The 27,980-nt window shown below is 42.5% G+C and overlaps 1 protein-coding gene across 12 annotated transcripts in view; it reads right to left on the bottom strand.

Annotated features, from left to right (window-relative positions):
* chd9 (chromodomain helicase DNA binding protein 9) overlaps window positions 1–27,980 on the bottom strand; it is a 306,991-nt gene that overhangs the window by 57,771 nt on the left and 221,240 nt on the right. For all 12 annotated transcript variants that reach the window (XM_072518240.1, XM_072518239.1, XM_072518242.1 and 9 more), the window contains 8 exons: window positions 24,867–25,062; window positions 22,577–22,744; window positions 18,813–18,992; window positions 14,990–15,100; window positions 14,649–14,845; window positions 10,480–10,679; window positions 5,008–5,167; window positions 4,588–4,677 (listed from right to left, as the gene is read on the bottom strand). In XM_072518240.1, the coding sequence (XP_072374341.1) occupies window positions 4,588–4,677; window positions 5,008–5,167; window positions 10,480–10,679; window positions 14,649–14,845; window positions 14,990–15,100; window positions 18,813–18,992; window positions 22,577–22,744; window positions 24,867–25,062 (1,302 nt within the window). The remainder of the gene's footprint in view (window positions 1–4,587; window positions 4,678–5,007; window positions 5,168–10,479; window positions 10,680–14,648; window positions 14,846–14,989; window positions 15,101–18,812; window positions 18,993–22,576; window positions 22,745–24,866; window positions 25,063–27,980) is intronic.

The following is a 27,980-nucleotide window of genomic DNA, read 5'->3' as shown; positions in this document are numbered from 1 at the left end:
GAAAAAATAAACCAATTTTAATCCCACTTTCCAGCACCTGGTCCATAACCTTGAAGGTTACAGCATTTCAGATGCAGACCCAGGTACCTGTTCAAATATTCAGATGCAGATACTCCAGAAATCCAGTAAACACAGCTGCTTCAATGCTATTGTATTGAATTAACTGGTTTAGAAACAAACTAGGAACGTTGCCACTTAGCTCACAGCAAGCAGATTGTTTTTGTTTTGGCTCAGGTGCAGTGACACAATGCCATCTTGCACCTTACTGAAAACTCCTTGGCTGGTTCTATATTCCACCATTGGCCACATCTAAACTACAGTGTTGACGGTGTTGCCACCATCACTGAATCACATCCTCATCTCCTTCCTTACTCTTCTGATCTTCCCTACTCCTTCAAGCACCTCAATGTGTTTCATCCATCATCTCTCCTTCCAATTCCTTGTTGCCTACAAACACCTCAAGCTCCAACAGAAATGATCTTTCAGTTCCGTCCCTCAGTCTTTGCACTGTTAATTATTCATTATCAGGTGACATCAATCTCTATCTCTGCTCTCCCCATCACATGAACTCATAGACCTTGTATCTTCTTGAACATTTTGCTTTGTATAAACCCTTCTGCTGATATTCATCATGGGCCAATTGACCTGGCTTTGCTACTCAGATGGATGCAATCTTAGACCTCTACCTTGTATCCCTTCGCATCCGCAACTCTCACTCCCTGCCAACCCTATTTTTTTTTTGCGTTCATACTTATAAAATGAATGCACAGCTACAAACTATTTCCTTACAACCCTCTGCCCAAGTCCCAGTAACCTCTGCAACACAAGTTTAGGACCTCATGGACTTTTGTCACTTGGATTAAGGCCACCTACTTGGTTGCCTCTCCCCTTTCCCAGCAAGTCAAATGTCCCCAAAGCTGTTTCCCTAACTTAGCACTTGTGACTTTTTTTTAAATAGTTGTTTCAGTGGTGTGACAGAAGTAGAACATTGATAAAAGAGATACAAAGAAGAAATTGTGTCAAAGTTGGGCAGAGAGTTCACATTCAAAACAATACGATTCATACATCTAAGTGAACCAGACAACTAATTATAGTTTCATGGTTACCATCACCAACTTTGCTTTCAATTCCAAATTTAACAATGAATTCAAATCCCACCAGCTGCCATGGTGAGATTTGAACCCATGTCTCCAGAGCTTCCGGATTATTAGTCCAGTGGCATTGCCACTACTCTAACATCTCCTGCTCCCCGCCCCGACCTTGAGTAAGGGAGCCATAAAGGAAATTTTAAATAATTTTGGGTTGGAGTACTGGTGCATTTACCCATCAGTTATGAAGTTTGGAATATTTAAAAAAACTTCTTTCCAATTATAATGAAATCAAGCATTTCTGCTTGGTGACACAAGTTTGCGAGAATTAAAGATCAGTGGCAAGATAAAGTGAGTTTTCCCCCGCAAATCTTTTCCTGTGTTGGGTAAAATGAAATATTTCTAGAAGCCTCCAACAATCAGGTCAATATTCAATATTTCTTACCAACTTGAAAGTCGGTAACTCAAAAAACTCCAACAATTTCAAGCTGCTCTGTGGTGTTATTCATGGGGCACGATATTTATGTCCACTAGCTAATTGCTCTCGTAGAGCAATCACAGGTCTTAAAACAAGCCACGGTTAGAAAGTGATACCCTGGGGCCCAATTAGCATTGTTTATCTTGCTAGTTAATTGCAGCTTATCACGGTGGCACAATGGTTGGCACTGCTGTCTCACAGCGTCAGAGACCCTGGTTCAATTCCGGCCTTGGGTGTCTGCGTGGGTTTCCTCAGGGTGCTCCGGTTTCCTCCCACAGTCGAAAGATATGCAGGTTAAGTGGATTGGCCATGCTAAATTGCTGCTCAGTGTCGAAATGTTTGGTGGGTTTATGGAGATGGGGTGGGGGTTTGGGCCTCAGTAGGGTGCTCTTTCAGAGGACCGGTGGTGACTCGATGGGCTGAATGGCCCCCTTCTGCGCTGCAGGGATTCTATGATTCTATACCTTTTTCATTGGCCAAACTACAAAATAAAGGTTCAGTTCGAAAGAAAGCATTTCAGCAATTTGTACTTCTATAATTAACAGTTGTGCGCAAGCTGTGGTTCAATTGGTAGCACACTCATCTTGGACTTAAACGACCCCAGGTCCAAATCCCACTCACGGTCCTGAACACAAAACACAGCGGCTGGCACTCCCAGTGCAGTAACTAAGGAAGCACTGCACCGTTGGCAGTGCCGTCTTTCTGGTGAGCTGTTTAACCAAATTCCCATCTGCCTGCTTGGGTGTATACAAAAGATCCCATGGCACTATTTTGAAGAAGGGCAAGGGAGTTAGCCCCAGTGTCTCCGTCAATATTTATTGCTCAATTCAACATCAGATTATCGGGTCGATTGCTGTCTGTGGGAGTTTGCCGAGTGTAAATTAGCTGTCACATTTCCTCCAGTGACTACACTTCAGGACTTCATTGGCTGTAAGAGCTTTGAGGCGTCCAGTGGTCGTGTTAAGCTCTGTATAAATGCAAGCCTTGTATTTCTTTATTTTTTTAAGTTATGAATTTGGCAGTGACCTGTGTTCTTAGAAACCAGGGAGGAACCTGATTGGCCCAAAGAATGCTGTTTAGCTCTTCCCATTCACTAAAAAAAATTAAAGAACATTAAATGTTTACAGAAACATTGAGTAATTCTACATATTTTTTCAGAAAATGGCCCACAAAAAAAATTTCCAGAGAAGAAATAATTAACAAGAGACCACCGATAAAAGTTGACACTCAAAATCCCCAAGAAAACACCAAAATCCTCTGAACTACCAGGTTGGCTCCCCACGGATTCAATTATATCCCAAAATAACATTTACAATACACCAATTGAAAGCCAGAGCTTGGATTCTTCAGTAGGGCTTGAGGTTTGAGATGTTTGGGCTTCTTTACATGACCTAAAGCCCAATGCTGTTGCTCAATGGTCACAACAAAGTGGCAACTTTCTGTAGGACCTTGTGTATGTTCAAAACTCAATTTCCCTTTTGCTGCTTACCAAGGCTTTGTACATATATGACCTTTGACACTCCGACAACATACAGCCTTAGTTACTCTCACATCTGCGGCAGAAAACAGATCACTCCCATGCAAGTGCTATTCAGCATAAGCTACGTTGTACCAACAATGTTAACTCCGACAGCAGAACCAACCAGGGGACCTAACACCAACAACAGTGAATCACAGCAGCAACTGAAGCAGAATTCCCTTAAATTTCTAAATCAGTTTCACAATTAACCACGTTCCCAGCCAAAGTTAATGATTCAGTAAATTATCAAACATAACTAAATTTCTCACTACATAACTGAACTTAATCACTCCATTAGTTTAAGCATCTTGTAATTAATTTACCATCTTAGTCAACAAATTACTGATGCATTAAAAAAAAATCTACATATAGTGAATACCTATCAAAAGTGACTGAGTCTCTCACCACAAAGAAAAAATGAATTTCCTGGTTGATTATATTAAGCTTGTTCATTCTACACTATGGCAGGACAATTATTTTATTACTAGTATGCTGATAAAGTCCCTCTGACACTGGCCTGTTCTCTTGCTGCCAGTACCTTTGCCCAATCCATTGGTGCTTCTTCTGTCATCTCGGCCCTAATTCAGGTTCCTAACCATCTCCACCTCCCTACTTCTACGTCTTTTAAGATCTTCCTTAAAATCCCCCTCTTTGACAGTTTCCCTTCCTACTTATTATTTCTTTGGCTGTGTGTCAGATTACATTTTTGTGAAGCGTGGGAGTGTTTTTGACTGTTCTCCTTGGAACAGAAAAGGTCTAACAGAGGTTTCAAGATGAGGGATTTTTATAGAATAGAAAGAGCAAAAACAACTCCCTCTGGCAAATGAGTCAACAACCATTGGTAACACATCTGGAAATCATTGTCAAAAGATCTGGATGAAAGAAGATTTTTTTCACTCAGTTGTTGAGATTTGGAAAGCTCTTCCTGGAGCTGATTCCATTAAAAAGTGAGTTGAATGGCACTGAGGACCCGGGTTCGAATTCCGACGCTGGGTCACTGTCCGTGTGAAGTTTGCACATTCTCCCCGTGTCTGCATGGGTTTCACCCCCCACAATACAAAGATGTGCGGGTTAGGCGGATTGGCCACGCTAAATTGCCTCTTAATTGGAAAAAAATAATTGGGTACTCTAAATTTATTTTAAAAAAGTGAGTTGGACAGGGGCTCTATGATGAGGAACTTACAGGGTTACAGACACAAAATGGGTCTTGGACTGATCAGGACCGGTCTCAGAACAAGTGCATGAACGAAGGGCTGAAATGCTGCAAGTTTCTAATATTGCAAAGGTGCTATATGAATGAAAGTTATTGTTGGTTGCTCAACTGTCCAGTGAAAATGTAAAAATTTGTTTCAATAAGTAGTTAATCATGGGAGATTACACGGTAGAAATGATTCCTAATCTGCAAGAAAAATACAATTGGTGCTAATATTTACAAGTTCAAGAACTTTCGAGATTACAAGTCAGACTTTTCAATTCTAAGCATGTGTAACAAACATTCTTACCTAGCATCCACTCCATCAAGCACCTTTTCCAACTGGTCACCGATTACTTCTTGCTTCAGATAATACAACATTCTTACTCGCAAAAGCACCCTGAGTGACAAGAGTCAGATAAATACTGTAACAAGGCACATGATGCGAATGTCAAGCAAGACTGTTTGACAGATGGTATTTACATTAATGGGAAAAAGACACAAGCTAACAAACTCAAAAATGAAAGCATTTATGTTTGTTCATTCCGTTTGTCAAAAATTAAAAATGCACCTTTACAAGCTGGCTACGTCATGACAATTTTGCACCATGCTCAGTTAAACATTTTTATAAATATCCCCAGCAGAAAGCATTAACAGTGAAGAAAATACTTTTCTGCTACCAGAATCAATGAAGAATTAGTACAGAGTATCAAGCGCCTGCCCAACTTACTTATTGCAATGATGTTTTAAGTGTTTCTTGTAGCCATCATCCTGGAGCAGGTGTTCTGGGTTATATTTCCTGAGCCACTCAGCCTTCTGCATGTCAAATGTGCTCCCCTGGATCTTCACCTTCTTCCCTTTACGGCCCCTCGGGACTGGTGCAGACAAACCTAATCAATAAGAGTTCAGAACAAAACTTAATTCTGAATTTGGTTCTGGGGGGAATAATTACAGAGCAGGTTTAACTCCAAAAAAGTATATTTATACAGTAATACACTGAGGCTATTCATGGAGATGATGCAGCCAAATTAATTGCATGTCATGATCAACACAGCGCAGGAGCTCACAGGTCAATACGGCGCAGGAGCTCAGCGATCAATACAGTGCAGGAGGAGCCCAATCAGCTCACCTTGACCCGGTTTTCAAGTTAAATTCAACATAATCACTGTTTATCTACAACAAATATGACTTCAATCTACTCAGTATGAAGTGGAACGGAAATAATCAGGATTTGATCAGGAAGTGGATGGCACAATGAAATAAATACATATATTTAAATATTGTTGAATCAGTCATGTCTTTTGATTCGGTGATATATAATCTATAGAAGCACTTAAAATAACAACATGAAAACGGAGCCTTCGCTGTTTTAATGTAGTGTATTTGTAGAGATATTTGAGAAGGTTGTTATAATCTATACTCTGACCATGTTGTCAGGCTTCTATTTTACAGTGTTGCAAAACAGACAGCATAATGTGGAGTCAGGTTGATGATCTGGCTACTGAACGCACAAAAGTCAAGAACTGGTAGATCCAGGAAGTTGCCTTGCACTACTCCAGTTAGATGCAAAGCCAAGTTTGTTGATAAAGTCAGGATTCTTCCCATTGTTGAACAGTCTGCTAATGCTAAACACAGATCGAGACTCCTGTATCAACACTAACTTTTTATGTATCATATTGTGGAGTTTGTCCAGCATCCATTGAACACTATCAATCAATAGCTTCAGGAAGTAGGGGAAAATCAGTACAAAACAAATGTTGTTTTGAAAATTATCCAACATACAGGGAAGATTCTAATGTGTATCCAGCAGCAAGACTTGGTATTCAAAACATACAAATGTAAGTCTGAGACCATTACCTCCAGTACAACACCTTGGGGATTGATGGTTTTTGAATTATAAAACATTTAATCTGAACAGTACTTCAGGATGGCCATGAGCCAAATGATAAAATAACATCTCTGATATTAATTGGTTTTCTTGCTAGACATACACTTATACTTATTAGAAGGGGTCATACCTGGCTCACACTCATCCTCCTGATAGCCCATAAGCAAGATGATTAAAAAATCTATTCTTCAAAGATAAATATATACTGTAGATGGTGGAATACAACCGTTCCAAAAACTGGATTCGACTTACACATCCAAGTATAAGAAATGCGAACCTCTGGTATGGGTGGTCGCCATTTTGAAATGTAAATGAATAATAAAATTGGTAATCCATATTAAATTACTGTATTATAACATCATAGAATTCCTACAGTATAGAAGGAAGCCATTCGGCCCATCGAGTCTGTGGAAAGACCACCCATCCTAGGCCCATCCCCCGCCATATCCCTGTAACCTCACATAACCTTTGGACACTAAGGGGCAATTCAGCATGGCCAATCCACCAAACCTGTACATCTGTAATCTGCACATCTGTAACTGTATAGTTTATTGAGTGAATCCTTTGTATAAAAGGATACTTTTAACCACCATCAAAGCATTTTAAAACTGCCAAATTCCCTGTTTTTGCATTCGAGACAAAGAGTTTCATTGAATTCATGCGGAGTCACTTTGGCTATGACATCATAAGGATCCCACTCAGAATCAGATTTGTCACTTTCATAATCATCACTCCACAACAAATTATCTTCCTCTCCATCCACTGAATTAGATATTATGTATTTTTTGAACAATCTGATGCCACTTTGTGCACTATCAGCATCCCATGTTTTTATAACAAAACTACACACAAAACATTAAGCAGGGTAGCATGAACATTTCCACTTTTTGTGACGGTTTATTACTCAGTCAAACATCCATCTATTCTGTTTGGCACAAATATAATCTTTGAATAGCTTGTTCAGATACAAATCCAAAAGGTTGAACTAAAGACATCAGACCCCTATAACTGCAGTGTGGGTGTTATTTTGTCGCAGGCACCTCTTGATCTCATCAGTTATGCGGAATCTGAGCATATCCCATACTAATAAGCTGCCCTTTTTACCTAAGCCACTGGGGACATCTATTCCCATACATTACCGATCCATAACTGCACTCCATTCTCATCCATCCAACTGTTGTCATTGGGCATGCTCAAAGACTCCATGCAGGAAACTTTATGTTTGAGAGTTACCATAGGCTTTAATTTCTTTCCACTCGCGTAAGTCAATGACTGTGAATTGTTTCTTCTCACATCTTGTAATTTTCACTGGAACTGTTTCAAACCTTTCTGCTCCACAGTCTGGTGTGTGGGCTTATCGAGCTGTATACATGCTTCATTCATGTTGCTGACGCGAGTGACACAATGACCGATCGTGTTTTTCACACCTGAACGTTGAACTGCTGGAAACTAGTCATTCTGGCATCAAGGTCTCTTGGCAGTCTTTGAATAATCTTGGGTTTCTGTCACAAGACTAGATTGCTTATTACATAAAGTGGCTACATCAACTAGCATGTTGGTCTGAAATTTTTACTGTACTCAAAGAGTTTGATTTGGCCCACTTTGGTGCGTATATATATAGCATTGCATTTCCGGTGATGATGAAACCATTCCGATAATTTTCAAGGGCCCACTCTAATATATGCTCCTCAAGCAAGGACCAGTGGCTGGTCCTGTTCTAATGGCACATCTGGTCTTGGGCATCATCTTCAAGGTTGATTTGTCCTCCTTTCTTTCTCACACCAGTTTTTCACTAACACCGAATTGCCTTGCTGCAGCACAGTTACTTGGTGAGTCAGCAAATGTTACGACTTTTAGTTTGAAAGCAGCTTTGTACTCCATTCTTTTTGCTGGAGGACCCATTTCTGTTTGTCACTTGCCATGCCATGCATGGCCTGCTCTGTGTGAGTGTGTCTTAAACTCCTCCGCATCTTCTTTGCGACACAGCCCGTAGTACCTACTGGACCACATGCGCCGACTATTAATATAAGGCAAGTAAAACATGAATTGCTGGGGTGAAAAATTGAGGCTCGCTATTAATGCAAAACATCCATTAAGTGTCTGCAAATTGTGTGTGTGTGTGGGAGGAGGGCGGGAGGGTTAACATAATCTACAACACAATCTCCATGGTGCTAAAGCAGCAATCTTAATCATTTCAAAAATGTCACTCAAGATGAAATTACTACCAATTTTTCCTGGCTATCATCAAGCAGGTATTACTTTAAGCTCTTTACAATCGGGCCAGATAATTGCTCCGAGGAAGGCGGAGTGGCAATGACAGCCAACATTGATATTCAGATCCAAGGCCCAGGTCATCACACAGGACTTCACCAAGATATCCTATAGAATATTTTGGTAGATCAACACTGCAGTTATCCCAGCTTCACAAATATTTCAAAAAGAGTGCAGGGAAATAATGTCACATTGCCTAGCTGCACTGAATCAGGTAACTCAGAGCGTCAGGTAACTCAGAGCGTCACGTAGTACCCAACTGCATTCAGAGTTCTGGTTGCTGGCCTCTAATTGTCCAACTAGGAAAGGATCAAAAAGTTTACAGAAACTTGATTCATTCAGGTTCAAATAAAATTTGATTTTATAAAAATTAGTCTCTATGTTAAACATGGACAAAGTTAAATTAATTTGCTTCTGTCGTTGTGTAAATAAGTATGTGTACATGGGCGAAGGCATCAGTGTTAAATTACATCAGAAATTCACTGCTGCCTATGAATTCACAGTAATTATTGAACTGAGGTTATGAATGGTAGATTAACCACAGGATGAGTTAATCTGCGGAGATGAAAATTACTGTTTAGGACTGAATTCTATGATATTATTCAACAATTAACAGAAGATGCAAAGACCACCCAAGAAATAATTAATATGGAGCGCTTGGAGGCCATACGTATATTCAAAGTTTATTGTATTTTCAAATTGTCACAGACCTCAAGGTTAAATACGGACATGTCTATAATATTCACAAGTGCGGTCACTATCTGGCATGCTTACCCTAGGCCTGCTCACCAGACTCTTACAGGTTAACTTTGTCCTTAAAACTATGCTTGCACTGCTCGAGGCAAGGATGTGAAAGTCTATCCTGATACATTTGGAATTTATGTTGACAGTTCTGTAGAAAAAACTGTCGGAACCTTTTTAAGTCAGGTTCACACTTTACATAGATGCTACACAACTCTGGAGTATCGATCACTGTCAGCTCAGTTGGCTGGATGGCTGGTTTGTGATGGAGCAACGGCAACAGCGTAGGTTCAATTCCCATACCGGCTGAGGTTATTCATGAAGGCTCACCTTGTCAAGATTGCCCTCACCCGAGGTGTGGTGACCATCAGGTTAAATCTCCACCGGTCAGCTCTGAAAGGGGAGAGCAGCCTATAGTCCTCTGTGACTGTGGCGACATTCACATTCACACAAAAGCATAACTTGTGCGACAATGTGTATTTTAAGAAGCTCAATGGATGTTGTTTAGCCACCAGTAACATTTATAAAAGTACCAGTCAAAGATAGTATCTTATTCTTATTTTGATTTATTCTTAAACAAAATTTAATTAGTAGCTTTTAGCTCCAGCTAGTGTGCCATAGATGCATTTTCTGCAGTCGTGGCCTTATTAGAGGGGATACAATGTATGCTATAAGATTTCCAATGTAAACCAAACAGAAGGTGGCTTCATTATTTGCGGGCCTTCACAATTGCTGTGGTATAACCTAATATAAAGTAGACTTTCCTTTTTTAAGTCACATTCTAAAAGAACTCCTTTTCTAAATTGCTAAAATTTTTAATCCCATGCTCTCTTCTCGCTTGAAGACCAGGGGGCAGAGCTGTACAAACGTAATTAGGTACCCATGTTTGGAGCTTTGCTTTCCCTGATATAAAAGAGACTGCACAATCCCATGCTGTCTTTTCGTACGATTCCAAAAACAGCTGCGATGATATGAATTTGGGGCAGAACAATGCACTCTGCTATGCTTTGCTAGTCAAGACCTCAGTCTTGCTGCATACGTCGTATCAAATCTTTGTTGTACTAATGCTCTGCAGCACACTGTAGACTGTTAATTCATATTCAATTTTACAAATATATTCCTTTTGCAATCAATACTCAATAAACAATATATGAAAGTTAAGCTGAACATGTTGCCTTACTTGGAAGTACGAACCAGTTATATATTATGGTCGGCACTTAGCATTCCAAAATTATAATGCAAATTTCTAAAAGTATTACGGCACCAAACTCAGTGAAAAAGCCAGCTGGCAAGACCCGTTACCCAGATGGTTTTGCAGTTCCTTTGTCTGTCCATCCTCTGTTGGGGTAATGAGGTCCCAGATAAAACTCTTTATCTTTTCATCCCCTCTGTAGTGAGCAAGGCAGTATACTAGGAGAGCACGACAAATTGTCTCCACATCCTGTTCCACCAGCCTTCTCTTAAACCGTCCGTGTGATAGGATGTCTTTCCAGCGTTCCCACCTGGAACACAATGAAAACCAATGCAAAAAGTCTGATTTTTTTTTTTTTTTTTAAAAACCACACCAACTGACCACAAATCAACAACCATGCTTTAAATGGCTCTCACTTTGTAATTCCCACTAACATTGAAAGCCACAATTCTGCAATTTCAGGGGATGAGTGAGTGCATTTTAAATTTGTTAGTCCTAATACATGATCAAATGATGAATATTAGGCATACGAATCCATAGATTTTTTTAGAGCGGAGATGGAGGCCATTGGCCCATCGGGTCTGCACCGACCCTCTGAAGCAGCACCCTACCTAAACCCACTCTCCCAGCCCTATCTCCGTTATCCTTCCTAACCTGCACATCTCTGAACACGAAGGGGCAATTTAGCATGGCCAATTCATCTAACCTGCACATCTTCGGACTGTAGGAAACCGGAGCACCCGGAGGATACCAACACAAACACGGGGAGAACAACTCCATACAGACATTCGCCCAAGTCAGCAATTGAATCTGGGTCCCTGACGCTGTGAGGCAGAAGTGTTTAAATCTGTGCCACTGTGCCGCAGGGGAAGGATTCCTGCAGCCTGGAAAATGCAGAAAACAATCTTGGGTTTAGATGCCCAACAACGGAACCTTTGGTGTCATTATTATTTGGTTGGGAAGACTACTAAGGGATTTTCTCAGAGAATAATTACATTTTGATGTTTGAGAAAGGGAAGCTGAGTGGGGCCTTATGCATCGGCTGATCATATGGTATTTGAAATGAAATGAAACCATCATAAAGATTTGCCTCTACTGAAGCAGTTGAATTGGTAGTGGACTGATTTCATTATTTAATTAAAGTGGAAAGAATATCTAAAATATGGAACGTTTTCAGGCTTTTATGTATGTATCCCACAGATAAACAAGATGCAGAGTGCACAGAAGCAAAGTGAACTGGCAGCAAACAAAAATAAAAAGGGACGCAAGGTGGCAGGGTGGAGAAAGAGCATCCATGAGACAGAGACAAAGCTGAAGTAATAACAAGGAGGAAAAAGTGTTTCTCTCACAAAGCTCATTCCAGTTGTTAGGTCGAGTGCCCAAACATCAGTCTGTGGGCCACAAATAATACATCGGCTCCAGAAATCAGGGGTACATACCCTGCAAAACCCAGTGCGTATATCATTTGTTTGCTGGGTTTTGGGATTCGGAATTTTCTGGGCCATAAGGTTTGGAAAGGGCTGTTTGTGGCATTGTTACCGCATTGGTTGATAAATTCCAAATTGTAAACCAAGCTGCAGTTAGCAGCAGTGTGAAATATAAAAATAAAAACTCAATGGAAGCATGGATTCAAAGTTCATATATGGCCCCACAGCGCACACCAGAGCGCTGACCATGACAAAAAGATTAGACAATCCTGCACTTGTCCACATTCTGGCTCATCTCCTGAGGGAAATTAATAAGTGCAGGCAAACCATTCAAAATAGATCCCTGTAACTTCTGTCTGCTTTTAAATAGTTGTTATTTCTCCCCCATCAGCTTCAAAGTAAGTTGCTGGTGAGGCAAATAAATATGAAGGAATTGAATGCCTTTTTCTCAAAATTGCGGCACATAACTTAACCAGCAAAGAAAAATTCAGCCGCTAATGATAATTAAGCATTTCATCACTTAGATTGTAGGCAAAGGTGATTTCTCAACAAAAGGCGTATCATTTCAAAATGTTTAATATCTGCCAGGCTGGCCGACGGTTTGTGACTACGGTACCGGAAATAGATTTCCACTCTGTGCTAGATTCACAATCAAAGAAAAAGCTTGGCTACCCACATTAGCCCACAGAATCTGCCACATATGCAAAGTATACATCATACTTGCACCCAGGAGGTTCAAACAACATTTCATAAAAACGCAGAGTAAAACTGAAAAGGTAGAATGAATCTGGAAATAAATGAACAGGTATGAACCTCACCAGTTACAACCCCCCCCCCTTGCAATTATCTAGTAATAAAGCTAGCAAGGAGGAAGAAGGGGGACACATGAAAAAAAAACAGACCGAGCCCTACCAAACTAAAAGTACTTTCATGAACTTCAGCTCGATAGCAACTCTGGCAAGTCTATGCATGGCTCATTCTATATTCATAACTTTGTTTTTTTGGTCGGGGGGGTGCTCTGTCTCCTATGTCATTTTTCATCCATTTTCCATGGTGCTTTAGCTCCTGCTTCATACAAGTACAAATTCTTTCTTTCTTTCCATTCATGTCTCAATGGGGCAGAAAGCCCTTAGACAGGTTAGTGAAGGGTAATTCTCTGCTGCACTATGAAACTGATAGCTCCAATCTGCAATATTCCCTGACGCAACCATAATTAATCTCTAACTATCCTGACCTCGGGCTTACTTAAAAATGGTTAGCAGCTTGGTGGTGGCCTCAGGGGACACTGACGGTTCTTTGGTACTTTACATGGCATATCATCTTCTGTCCTTATACAACAGCATATCACCTGCCCTATTGTAAGCAACACAAGATATCTGTTGATATATTTACCTCAAAAGTATTTATCAGCTCATGATTTATATTAAGCTTGTTACCCTGATTGAAAGATATGTTAACATTTTCACGAGAACAAGCCGGTTATTTTTAAAAAATGATTTGCAGCGTACAAGATTCCTGTTATTATGACATCAGTTGCGATTTAACAGGGGAAAAAAAGTCAGATTTGGGGCGGGATTTACCGGGTCATTCCCGGCGCTACGACCTTGCCATCTAACGGCACTCTTTTGTTTTTCGTGCCCCGGCAGGGAAGGCACCCTGCCCCCACCCCTGAAGCCGCACAGCATCATTTCCTGCACTGAGGAGTTCTGGCGAGCGGAGCTCCTCTGTGCAGGAAGAGATCGGGAAGCCATTTTTAAACGGTACAGACAGAATGCCAGCCTGGCTCCTTCTCACTGCCCACCAAGGTGGCACTGCCAAGTTGACCAGGTGGTACCAGCAGTGCCACGGTGCCACCCCCTGTCCGGAGGCCGACCACTCAGGGGCCTCTGCCCATCTGGTTAGATCGCGCTAGGCATAACGGTCATTGTGAATCCCAGGGAGGCCTCATCCCAGATCTACCGGCTGCGTCGCACCCCAGTTCCGGTGGGACACGCCCGGCAGATCATGCCCATAGTCTATTCTCTGTCTCACCTTTTTCAACTCCTTGGGGAATTTACTATTCTATAAAAAAACAAGGCAATCTTAGTTTCTTTTAGTGCTGTAACAATTAGAAAGAGAAATTACAAATTCTTATGGAAGTAGATGCATAACTGTAGCCGTTCAATTATCACGCAAATTTATTCAAAACACATAAAGCACCCAAAAAAACCCTTTATGATAACACGAGCAATCTACATCAGAGACATCGGGCGGCTAAGTGCCGACACTGGCGTGAAAACGGGTGTTTTATACTCTGGCGTCGGCGCCCGTTCCGAGACCTGATTCTCCGGGCAACAGTGGTGAAGCACGGCGCTGGAGCGGCCCGCGCCACTCCAGCTGCCGATCCCGGCGTGAACCCAGTGCCGCGGGGTCCGCGCATGCGCAGTTGGGCCGGCGCCAATTAGCGTATGCGCAGTGGCCTTTTTCGCTGCGCCGGCCCCGACGCCAAATGGCGGAGGAAAGGAGGCCTCCCGACAGAGAGGCCTGCCTGCCGATCGGTGGGGCCCAATCACAGGCCAGGCCACTATGGAGGCCCCCCCTGGGGTTGGACCCCCCATCCCCACCCCCCGCCACAGGCCGCCCCCGGACCCTTCAACGCCGAGGTCCCACCGGCTCAGAGGATATTAGAACGCCGCCGGCGGGACTCGGCTTTTTGGTGACGGCCACTGGGCCCATCCTGGCCGGAGAATTGGCGTGCTGGCCCGTGCCGGAGAGTCGGCGCATACCCTGGCCGGCGCCGCACCGACCAATGACAGGTCGGAGAATTCCGCCGTTTCCTGATTGCTGCAGAAAGTTTTGAAGATATTTTATACCCATAAATTAGCAGGTTCTTCTCAATTCTGAAGCACTCTGTTCTTCCATATGCATGACATCGATCATAGGGCCTGCGTAGTTTGGGTCTATCCTCCCCATCACTGTCTGCTTCTGACAATTCCGCCAACTCATCTTTTGCAGCATTGTATGGTCTGGTTTGTTTCCTTACTCTTGGAGTGTCAATAACTAAACTGTTCTGTAAAGAGAAATATCAAAAAAGAAAGCTTAACTTTCTTTGCAGGTTAATTGTGGAAGAAATCTTTGAATCTTACAGGTGTTTTGAGACCACATTGTGAAATACTCAGATGACATGAATGCTAAACTGAAACTGGTGACTAACCCTTCCATGTATGGCTTCGAGGTCGATTTCTGCCTTCTTTGCCCATTTCTGCCAGAAGTTAGGGTCGTCCAAAGCAATGTCACTTCTGTTGCCTGATGCAACAAAACTTGCCTGAAACAGTTAAATGAATTCTTGAAGATGTATCATACAATTCAAAAACCACTACGAAAGAAATTATCCAAACATTGATCATTGAACATGTCATTAAACTTGGAACCTACACCACAAAAGGCTAAGTCATGGTCCTAACATCTGAATGAATCACTTAAGAGTTCACAGATTCAATTCTGAACATCTTTTTTCTCTCTAAAGTTGAAGACAAGAAAATCCAATTTATAAATCATTGATTAAAATTGAACATATTTCATTCATTAAAAATGGAATTTGACCTATTCATGAGAAACTGAGCCCAACTGGAGTTTTGATTCGAGCAGACCATCACCCTGATGCAAAAATTAGGAAATGGTCTCTATCTCAGATGTTCAAGCTCCATCCCTTCATGGGCCGCACATGAATACTGTCATTTTAGATACACAACTGTAAGTTAATGATGGACTTCATTGAAGGTGTTGCTTCTCTCACATTTAAAAGTGCTAGAATTACGCAATAGCATTCTACTTTTCTTCAATCAACCTTGTGACAAGTTGTTTGAAGCGATTGTTAACCACTGACCTCAAACTCATTTTGCAAAACGTAACACACAGAAAACACCCATAACCCTGCTAAGCTTAGTCAGGAAGTAGTAGCTCCTTTCAACTGATTAGGCCTACATCATTCAATTAGGCCAAAACAGCGAACTAAGAAAGGAATGGATAAAAATAAGCAAAGAGAATTCAACTAACAGGGATACCACAGGCAAGACCGCTGAGACTCATGAACTGCACAGTCATGCAGACTGTGGTTTAAAAACAATCAAGTTATAGTGAGTTATGTAAACACCACAGGGGCCCGCTGAATCAGGCAGGAGGACAAAAACGGGATTCCCGCCGGGCGTCAAACCAATTGCCGGTCTCCCGGCCTGCCCGGCAGCCCTGATGAGGTCCTCGTCCAGAGTGAGCAAAAACATGTAATCTCCTAATTTAACGGGGGCAGCACGATGGCGCAGTGGTTAGCACTGGTCCCGGCCCTAGGTCACTGTTCATGTGAAGTTTGCATATTCTCCGTGTGGTTGCGTGGGTCTCACCCCCACAACCCCCAAGACGTGTTGGTGGATTGGCCACGCTAAATTGCCCCATAATTAGAATTAAAAAAAATGTTTTTAAAAAAAACTCTTAAATTAACTTCATTTCAAAGTCATTATCGGGCAGGAAGCTCGATTCCCTGGCCTCCTGGGATCCTCCAGCACCCCCAGCCAGGAGTCACGCTGGTGTGAATTGGTGCAAGTCCTGAAAATAAGGATCTTGAGGGGGGAGCAAAGGGGTGAGTACGCTCTCTATCCTTGTCCCCAGGGTGCAGAGGGCGGTCCTTCAGGGGAGGTGTATGTTTTTCCCAGGATGGGGGCCATTTGGCAGGTCATCCCTCTGTCGTTTTGAACATCATTAAACTGTCTTTCAGCATGTCAAGTTTTAGTTTGAAGTCTTCCCTCTGATGTGTTCGAACCCTTGGCTGTCTCTCCCAGCATGTCAAATTAAAAGATCTGTCAGATGAAGGTGAACATCTTCCATCTGTAACCTTGAAAACCTTTGATGTCTCCCCTATAAAGTTCAAAGATCTGTCCGAATGCTGCCCCTGGTCTTTCTTGGAAGCTCCTCAGAACAAAGAGTCAGCCTCTTCAAAAGAAACTGACGTTAGAAAGAGCATTGGTCAAAAGAGGAAGCACTTCAGTGTTAATGAACTGCTCCTGAGATACAAAAACAAACGGTGGACTCTCCTTTGAAATTGCCTGGACCTGGCAATCAAGAGGCTTGTAAAAGGTAATGGACTGTGAAACTAAATGTAATGCACTTTAAAGCTTTTAAGCTTCTAAGCATGCCCAGAGGCTTCAAGAAATTAAAGGGGAATTAAATTGACTGTGAAAAAAGCACTTCAAAGGTTTCCAGCACGTTCTCGGGAAGACTTTTACCTTCACCTGACAGATTTTTTTATTTGACATGCTGGGAAATACATCAAAGGGTTTCAAGGCTACAGAAGCAAGACTTTAAACTAAAATTTGACCCTGAAAGCTACAGAGGGGAGACTTGCCAAACGACTCCCATCAAGACCCTCAACTTGTGGCCAAGCCCCCTAACCCTCACCTCCCCTAAAGGAACCCACTTGGCATCCTGGAGGCAAGTGTGGAAATGATGCTCAGTCCCTTGGAGTCCACGGTGCCAGGTTGGCACTGCCAAGAAGCGGGGGCTGAAGGGAGGAATCTGAGGGAGGCCTGAAAGGGGAAGGGCATTTGGCGAGCCCATGACTGGGTGTCGCTCCCTTGATGGGTGAGTGGGAGTGGTGGCAGGTGGCTGCGTGATGATTCTGAGATCGGGGCGCCCTGATCTAGGAGGAGTGGGACCCGTCAGTGTGTTTAGGCCTTGCCCCACTCAAGCCCAGTGAAAATCCTGGACCTCTCAAAAGAAATTTCCAAGTGCCCTTGAATGGCACCTGAGCAACGCTCCTAGCGCCAGCGGGGAAAAAAACGTCCAACCTGCTGGCGGGAGCACTTGGTACCAAAACTGGAGAATCGTGCCCCACATTTAAATTTAGTGCTACCGATCAATGTGTATACATTTTACAAATTATATTATAGTAACATAATTTAGATAAATCTATGAGAAGACGAACAGCTGAATGGCAGTTATATATTTGCATTAAAACATTGGAAACTTTCTTCTGTCTTTTCAATAAAAGCCCTTCATTTGTGCTCACTGAATATTCACAAAGTCTTAGTTGCTGTTGTCACTCTCATTTCACCTTTTCCCATTATGGATATAATTTATCAATTGCAGAATGACAAGTTGACATGGGTAATTTCCATTAGTAATATGGATATAGGAACTTTTGGAATTACTCATTACCTTGTCATTCTGTAATTGCACAAATAGGCATGGGTGAGTAATGGGTTGCACAGCAGGGGGAGGAGGGATGGGGCGGGAGGGTCTGGGGTGGTCAAAAGAGCTGGCTAGGCAGGGTGTGGGGACAACATAGTGGGTGCGGTGATAGTGGGCCAGTGCTGCAGAGAGGGGAAGAGAAGGACCCCAGGAATGCAGGAGTTGCTGGAAGAAGAAATGATGAAGAAATGACGGGCAGCGCAGGAAGAGTAGCAGGAAAGGGAATGAACCATCTTTGCTGACTTACTGTGTGTGTTGGTGCTACATGCAGATCAGTGAGCAATAAAAGAAAATCTAAACATAGGAAATGGTGTATTTTTAATTCTAGGAGAAAATACCTTTGTAATATGCTTTCCCATATAAAATTTAAGGGATTTCGTCAACAAGGTATATAACCATCATATTTCAATGTGGCATTTTATCAAAACCAATTGGAAGTAGTATGAAAATCTGAACTATTTTACCATTCATTTGCCGAACATTGAGAAAACACCACAGAATGGAAAGTCTTTTAAAACTATCACTTAATAAAGATTTGCCTTTGTAAAGATATCGAGGCCTTTTTCAAAATAGCATTTCCCCGTGCACAATTTGACAGCAATGTAATTCTGTCAGACCATGCTGTCTGATAGAATGTGTTGGGTGGGGTTACTGGGTGATGGGAGATAGGGTGGAGGGTGGAGGTGTGGACCTTGGGTAGGGTGCTCTTTCCAAGAGCCGGTGCGGACTCGATGGGCCGAATGACCTCCTTCTGCACTGTAAATTCTATGTAAATCTATGATACTGATTTAAGTTACCTTTGCAAATGTCGAACCTCTGCCTTCCGATTCAATAGTAATGGTTTTTGTGCGTCGCATGAGAATCTGATCAATGTCTTCCTCACAGAATTTTGAACCCTCATCTTCTTCATCCATTATTGCACCATAGGCACCTCGGCGAAGTAGGTCTTCAATTTCTTTCTTGGACATTTGCTGCATCTACATAAATAATAGATTTTTAAAAAGGTTTACAATCTTCGGAAAAAGCATTTAAAAAAAGGCAATCAATAATAAGGTACTGATGCTCATCTTGAGATCTCCCAAAATGCAAAATACATTTTTAAAAATTAGTTATGGGGGTCACGTGATGAGAGGGTGGGAGCAGGTGAGAGTTCTGGCTCTAGTTTTTTAATCATGTATCTTATCCTAACGCATATCCCATAATTACTTACTTTTGGGATAAATGGGTTAGGGTTCCTCGAAGATCCTGGTAAGATTTTGGTGATGGGAAGCCAAGTTAAATCAAAAGAATCCTTGTTTGATTGAGGTGGTTTGAAGCGGCTGGGTTGGGGCCCAGCTTGTACTCGCGGGTTTGCTGGTGAGTGGGCCTCTGCCTCGGTGGTGCTGTTGGCATCTAGATGCTATTCTGTTCTGGCAAAAACTGTACGGAATCCATAATGCAACATGTGGTTTGTGCATAGTTTTGCCCTTTTTTTAGGTGCTGTAATCCTTGCGTTTAGGAGAAGGGAGTGCATTTTTAGGCTTCCTCACCTTGTTTATAGAGATGAGTAGAGCCATGGCAGGGTGGTGGGTGGCAGGGCTAGGTAAGTCCTCAATTGGATTGAGGAAAACCCCCAGTTAGAACCAAATGTATCAGGGTTTTCATTGTGTATTTTTGTTATTTTGAGGTTTAAGAATCTGTGCGCATCTCTTATGGAGGCCCGGACAGGTCATGCCTCCTAGAGAGGACTGGGTGCCACGTGATTATTCTTTGTGATTTGGTGTCTCTGGAGTTGTGGAGGCCAGTAAGTGGTGCTACACCCCTCGGAGTGGTCAGTTAATCCTGGCTTGATCTGATGGAGTGAGGGTCTGTATGCTGTCGATCTGCTTTGTTGGAGCCCATCTTCGGTCTGAGGGTAGGTTTGGTGGGGGAGATGGACACCCTGCTTCAAGTGGTATCATATCGTGGCTTTCTGAGTGCCTTCCCTTATTTAGGTGGGCTTCCATGGGGAGGCAGTGTTTTTGTTGGCAGCGCTGCTCTGTCCCCAGTACCCTCCTTCCAATGGCATACAGTGCTGGCCTGGGCCTGATGTTCTTTGATTAATTTGGGTGTTCCTTCCTTTTGGAGAGGGAGGGGGGTTTCTTCGCTTTATCTGAATGGGCAGTATACTGTTGCAGGTCCCAATTTGGTCTACTGGGTTGGGGGTGGGGGGTGTTTCTCTTATCTTATCAGTGGTGGGGGTGAACCAGCGCCCTCCCAAGACACCCAATCGATGGATGACTTCACGATTTTTCTTCTCGCTGGTGCGGTCTCCTCGATTTATGATGACATTATTTTTCTCATGTCACTGGGGCCAGTGTACTGGCCTGGGTGTGGTTAGTGAGGGGTGAGGCTGGCTGGGTGGTGAGTCTCGGTATGTGCTGAGTATCCTGGGGGTAACCGACTCTTGTGTGCGCTGAACTAGGCCAGGTCCAGTACTGTGGCTGTTGTCCTGTTGTCCCCCTCATGCTCAGGACATCCCTTCTCGAAGGCACTTAGTAGGGACATCCTGAGAAGCCAAGTCTTGATATGTTCTGAGTATCCTTGGTTTACTGACTCCCAAGTGCATACGGTGTAGGGCTGGGCCAGGTCCTGTACCAAGCCTGGTGTCCTGTTGCCCTCCTTATGTTTGGGACGTTCTTTCTTGGTCGGGCTGTTATGAGAGGCCGAGTGAGGTTTGAACGAGCAGCCTTTGTTCTTCTTTGTCTTATGATGAGGGGCGTGCACCAGAGGACCACAGGCGTCTGGCTGTGCCCTGGTCCTTTTTATCCTGAGACCCTCCACTCCTGGCAATTTTCCTTTTTTATCCTGTCTCGGTTAGTTCCTTGGGAGGCACTGACTACAATCTATTGTACGAGTACTCAATGCCCTTCTCTGTATAAATATGTGGAACGATGATCGTTCTGTACTGTGCCTGAGTTTGGGGTTTTGATGCATCTTGTGATACATGTAAAATATCCTTTTAAAATTGGTGTTTTCACAATTCTTTTCTGAACATTTTTATTTTATCATTGTGGGGCTAAAGAATCTATGATTGGCCCCTGCAAGGGTATAGACAGGTCTGATATCCAGGACGATGTTACAGTGTGATATTGGCGTCTATGGTGTTGAGGAAGACATGGGCATGTCCGGTGCGCACCAAAACATGGCACCAAGATCTTATCCTGAATTCCCGTGGTTATTGCGAGCATCAAAGTGTGGGAAGGTGTGCACCATTTTACCATGTTTTCATGGCCTTATCCTCCTCTCCCTTATTCTCTAGTGATACATATAGAGGTGCCACCTTTATAGAATGTACTGGGTCTACTGTATTGCTGTTCTCCTGTGCTCCTCTGTATCTATGTATGTTGAGACACTTTTGCTATCTGTACTATTCCTGAGGTTTTGTTGCGTACTTTGTTAAAATGGAAAAACTTCAATAAAAATACTTTCAAAAGGTTAGTTATGTGTTTACCAATCAAACTGAATGTGGTAACTCAATGTACAGATCTGATCTACTGGAATTACACAGGCCAATATTCTGGTTATCTTCACAGGTATGAAAAAGAAATGCACCATATTAGACTACATCATCTAGTTTCAAAGTGGATTCCTTTTCAGTCCATCACTTTTCAAGACAGCTGCCGATATCCAAGCTATCAAATTCCCATCTTCAACCCCACAGCCTCCCTCCCCTCCACCCCCTTACAACCAGAGGATTCTCACTCCCAATCACTATTCCAACAACCGCATCCAGGAATGGGTGCTTTTTGTACACCTGGTGCTGACAAGCTGAGCTTGGTTGTTTTGATAGAATTGCCAACTGCTGTTCACCATCAAAGCCCTCAAGATGAATTGCTGGTGGGTTGAGTGAAATTGCAACAGTTGCCCAGCACCCACAGAACCTGCCTCCTTAAGAAAGAGAAAATACTTTTTGGGGGAACAAGTCAGAGGGAAAGCTGGGGGCAAAAAGAGTTGATCTCTTAACACAAGGGGCCATCAGATGGAATGTAATTGTCTCATTTTGTCCTGTAGATAATATTTCAATGGGACAGTGGGGAAAAACATCTTTAATCGAAAGAACAGTAATGAAAACAAATAGAGCAGCTCTGAATTGAAAAATTATTTTTAATATTCACAGAATAAAAGATGGACAGTAAAAGCTGAATATTTTCTCAAAACTCGAGACGAGAGGCAGAGAATCATCATGTTGGCCCTATGTAGAGCAATCCAATCAGTCCCTGCAAATTTATTTTGCTCAAGTGTCCATCCAATTTTCTTTGGGAATTATTCATTGTTTCTGCTTCCACTATCTTCATAGGCAGCGAGTTCCAGGTCATTACCAGTTGTTGCTTGAAAAGGTTCTTTCTCATATCCTCCCCTGTATCTCTTACCCAAAAACCTGAGATGTGTGTCCCCTAGTGCTTGCAGTATTAGTCGATTTCTACCTTATCTACACCAGTCATAATCTCTCACATCTCTGTATAATTGATGTTCGGTCAATGTGCTGTGAATAATCAGGATATCATGTAACGTTTTACAAAACAATATTTTCATTACATACCCCGCCAACACTGTTTTCCCGTCCGTTCATACTCTGCAGCACAGCTTTGTCGAGACCCAACTTCAGACTCGCTTTGTCAAACATCTCCCGTTCATATGAGTTCCGAGTTATTAGCCTGTAAACTTTCACAGCTTTGTTCTGACCAATCCTGTGACATCGAGCTTGAGCCTTCAAAAAGAAAAGCCACTGACTAGTGCAACAGTACACCACAGATATTAAACATTAAGCCACAAAATGAGGAACTGAACGTATTTTATCAAATCAATATGCCACACAACTATTTCCATCTCCGTGATCTAAAATATCAGTAGTCAGAGGGCAAATTCACAAAAGGCTTTCATGGAAGGAAGTCAGGCCCCTTGACTAGTTAATCAACGTAGTATCATTTTACAAAGTTGTTTAAAGTAAAAGCTGTATTCAACTTGAAGCTGCTTATGCTTTGTACAATTCTAAAGGCACAAACATCTTTTGTGGACCCGTTTTTATGTTTGACCGTAGTTATTTGACTGGGAGAGCTAATACAGCCAAGTGTTATCCAGTCTTCAACATTAGCATATATGGACATGCAACATGGTACAGTGGCAGTAGCGTGGGAATCTTTTTTCCCATTCCTAAACACTGTTAATAATGCTGCTGCACCAATGCCCTTGTTGAAATCAACCAGATCACCACACTAAAACTCTGAATATGCATCCTAAATAGTGACATTTCTGCTCCTCCTCATGCTCTCAAAAGGAGTTTAATTTATGTTGACACCATTTTAGTCTTATTGGTCACACAATAATTCAAACAACATCCAGTGTAGGTCGACTAGATTTAAAACACGCTGACACAGCACTCTTCAGAAGTTGGGAAGGGGTGAGGGGTTGCATAAATTTGGCTTGATCATTCCTGGGGATCCTTAGAAAGCTGAGGAAGATCTAATCGAGCTTTTTAAAATGACTCAGGTAATTGATAGTTTAGGGTAGATAGAGAAGCTATTTCACTCTAGTGGTGAATCCAGGACAAGAAGACAATTCCAAAAATAGAATGAAGCTACTAGGTAATCAAATCAGGAAGAACTTGTCCACATAATGAACGGAGGGAATTTGGAACTCCCTCTCCCAACAGGCAATTCCAGACTGACACTGATAGATTTTTGCGAGGCATGGGTATGTGGGTTACGGAGCAAAGGTGGGTAAATGGAACCGAAGTACAAGTCAGCCTTGATCTGACTGAATGGCAGAACAGACTTGAGGGGATGAATGACCTACTCCCATCACTATGGATTTATTTAAAGCCTGTTAGAATTCCAGTGGCTCCAGATCTTCTTGGGATGTACATCACATAGGCCTCGCTCAGAAATGAGTTGCATCCAGAATGGGTTGATTGATTGATCAGTGCTGCTGGCTTTCAGCTATCCACTGCCAGCACTGGTTGACCAAGTGTTTCAAGCCAGGGGGATCAGTTCTGTAAATTGTGCATTTCAACTTCTGACACTTTGCAGCAGGATTTGCAACCTGGCAAACTGTATTTTCTCACTAACACTCAATTTTACTCATTAAATCTTTTGCTTTGTCCTTTGGCAGCATGGTAGCACAAGTGGATAGCACTGTGGCTTCTCAGCGCCAGGGTCCTGGTTTGATTCCCCGCTGGGTCACTGTCTGTGCGGAGTCTGCACGTTCTCCCAGTGTCTGCGTGGGTTTCCTCCGGGTGCTCCGGTTTCCTCCCACAGTCCAAAGACGTGCAGGTTAGATGGATTGGCCGTGGTAAATTGCCCTTAGTGCCCAAAATGGTTAGGAGGGGTTACTAGGCTACGGGGATAGGGTGGAGGTGAGGGCTTAAGTGGGTCAGTGCAGAATCGATGGGCTGAATGGCCTCCTTCTGCACTGTATGTTCTATGTTCTCCCAATTGTGTTTCAGTGTTCGGCGGTCTTCTAATTCCGACACAGAGACCATATGATTCTCCCATTTCACTAAGTTGGAGATACAGATCGCAGACTGGAAACAGCAAAGCTACACGAATATTTCAGCTGCTAAAACTGGGTATTGGAAACAAATAATACGCATCTTATTACAAAGATAAAAATAGGTTATTTTTTTTTTAAATGTAGATGTCTTAGTTGGATTTTTGGGAATAGGTGTGGATTAGCAAATTTTCCCCGAATGATTTTATAGGCTTAGGCGAGAAAATGCTCACTCATTAAAAAAACTAACAAAATAAAAGACTATTTCTTCTAAAGGTGCCTAATTACCAAACGTTACTCAATCTACATTTAAAATTCATTTTCTCTTTTATTTTTTTTATTACCTGAAGGTCATTCTGTGGATTCCAGTCGGAATCAAAAATGATACAAGTATCTGCTGCAGTTAGATTGATGCCTAAACCACCAGCTCTTGTGCACAGTAAGAACACAAAGCGGTCAGAGTCAGGCTTGCTAAATCGGTCAATTGCTGCTTGCCGCAAGTTTCCCCGAACTCTCCCGTCAATACGCTCATATGGGTACCTGCAAATAAAATGATAGACACAATAAAAATCATTAATGTGGTTTTCACATAGTTCTGGATAAAGATTTGGTCTTTCATACATTCTATATTTGCTTTCTACCATTGCAAAACTTTGCACTGCAGTGCCTCACATGTCTTATTAAATCTACAACAATAAACACTCATTCAAGATGTGAAATTACAGCAATAAAACATTGTCAACAGAAATACCAATAATTTAGAACAGTGAATCATTCTAAATCATTGACTTATATCTTTGTTGTCCTAAACCTTCAACCATATGGTCATTATGGTGATAGAGCATTGCAAAGGCAAAGTAAACAATTATTTGATCTGGGAAGCAGACCTCTATACATGGATACGTAGATGTGTCTAGAGCTCCAACCTTGCTCCAATATCTATGAAATCTTGACTGTTTAAAGAAAATTGATGCAATAATTAGTTTTTTTGAAATATTAGGCAGTATCCATTTACAACCATGGTTCGCTTGGTAAACCTCTGCCGGGGGTGGGGGGGGGGGGGGCATTCACACGTCTTGCACTATAACAGCAACTGTACTTTAAAAAAAACACCTTTGGCTGGAAAGCACTTTGAAATGGAGTTATCATGAAAGGCATGCTATAAATTTTATTTTCCATTATCGAGCCCCTGCTGGAGTGAATGCTCTGTAAATGTTGAGACTGGGTGACGCTTAAATTCTAGGTGGAGGTAAAAAGTGTTCAAGAGATGCAAGGAGAACGAATATCATGAGGACTTCTTAAACGCATCTTAACACGCCAATGGAGTTGCACCCTCCTCCAGGACGGGTCATATTATTTCTCTATGTAGTCAAATCCAAAATGTATGCTGTAATTTTATTTTTACAGTAAAATGGAAAGACACCAGCACTAATGTTAAAACTGCAGCATGAACATGTCTGCAAAGGCAGTCACCAAATGCACTGGGCCCCTTTTAAACTTTAAAATTAAAGTTTAAGAAGCTGGATCTGATGGAGTACTGTTATACAGCAACGGATTTGACAGGCAGCATCATATTAGATTCTGCACTAGTGCCACATATAATTTGAAACCTGCCGTGCATCTGCTTCAACGGGCAAGATGTTTACAATCACTATAGTGCAGCAGATTATACAATATATTGCATACTTCGCTCAGCCGCCAGTCGATAACTGATATATTTTATCATTTACTCCTAGTAACTTAACCTGAACCATGATATAAATAGAAAATAACGTCCCATAGAATAAAATATTTACAGAATCCAATTTTAACAAACAAATCCCTTTCTATAAACACTTGCTACAGAGGAACTCAGCTAAACATTCTCCACTAAACATATGTGGCAGGAGAGACGGTGGCATAGTGGTATAGTCACTGGACTAGCAATCTAGAGACCCAGGGTAATGCTCTAGGTGCCTGGGTTTGAATCCCACCATGGCAGATAGTAGAATTTAAACTCAATAAAATATCTGGAATTATACAGGGCCTTGGTGAGGCCTCTCTTGGAGTATTGTGTGCAGTTTTGGTTTCCTTCTCTGAGGAAGGATGTTCTTACTCTCGAGGGAGTGCAGCGAAGGTTTACCAGACTGATTCCAGGGATGGCGGGACTATCATATGAGGAGAGATTGACTAGGTTGGGATTGTTCGCGCTGGAGTTCAGAAGAATGAGGGGGGGATCTCATCGAGACTTATAAAATTCTAACAGGACTAGAAAGTGTAGATGCAGGGAAGATGTCACCAATGATGGGTGTGTCCAGAACCAGGGGTCACAGCCTGAGGATTCAGGGTAAACCATTTCGGATAGAGATAAGGAGACATTTCTTCACACAGAGTGGTGAACCTGTAGAATTCATTACCACAGGAAGTAGTTGATGCTAAAACTTTGAATATATTCAAGAGGCGGCTGGATATAGCACTTGGGGAGAATGGGATCAAAGGCTATGGGGAGAAAGCAGGATTAGGCTATTGAGTTGGATGATCAGCCATGATTTTGATGAATGGCGGAGCAGGCTCGAAGGGCCAAAAGGCCTCCTCCTGCTCCTATCTTCTATGTATCTCTGAATAAAAGTCTAATGTTGATCATGAAACCATTGTCGATTGTCCTAAAAGCCCATCTGTTTCACTGATGTCCTTTAGGGAAGGAAATCAGACCCACAGCAATGCCCTCTGAAATGGCCTAGCGAGCCATTTAGTTGTATTCCAACACAATATGAAAACACAAAAAAGGAATGAAACCAGGCGGACAACCCGGTATCAACCTAGACACAGGAAAAGACAACAGCAAACGAGCTCTGTTGACCGTGCAAAGTCCTCCTCACTAACATCTGGGGGCTTGTGCCAAAGTTGGGAGAGCTGTCTCACAGACTAGTCAAGCAACATCCTGACGCAGTCATACTCACGGAATCATACCGTACAATGTCCCAGACACTATAATCACCATTCCTGGGTATGTCCTGTCTCACCGACAGGATAGACCTGGCATGAGGTGGTGGCACAGTGGTATACAGTCAGGATGGAGTTACCTTCAACATCGATTTCGGACCCCATGAAGTCTCATGGCTTCAGGTTAAACACAGGCAAGGAAACCTTCTGCTGATTACCACGTACCGAACACCATCAGCTGATGAATCAGTAGTCCTTCATGTTGAACACCACTTGGAGGAAGCATGGAGGATGGTAAGGGTGCAGAATATACTCTGGGTGGGGGACTTCAATGACCACACCAAGAGTTGCTTGGTGATACCAACACTGACCGAGCTTGCTGGGTCCTAAAGGACATAGCTGCTAGACTGGGACTGCAGCAGGTGGTGAGGAAAAAACTACTTCACCTAATCCTCACCAACCTGCCTGCTGCAGATACATCTGTCAATGACAGTATCGGTAGAAGTCTCCTTGTAGAGACAAAATCCCATCTCCAC

The sequence above is a fragment of the Scyliorhinus torazame genome, chromosome 10, assembly GCF_047496885.1.
Source record: "Scyliorhinus torazame isolate Kashiwa2021f chromosome 10, sScyTor2.1, whole genome shotgun sequence".
Lineage (NCBI taxonomy): Eukaryota > Metazoa > Chordata > Chondrichthyes > Carcharhiniformes > Scyliorhinidae > Scyliorhinus > Scyliorhinus torazame.
The sequence above is the reverse complement of the archived record's forward strand: the minus strand, read 5'-3'. Positions and strand labels throughout refer to the sequence as shown.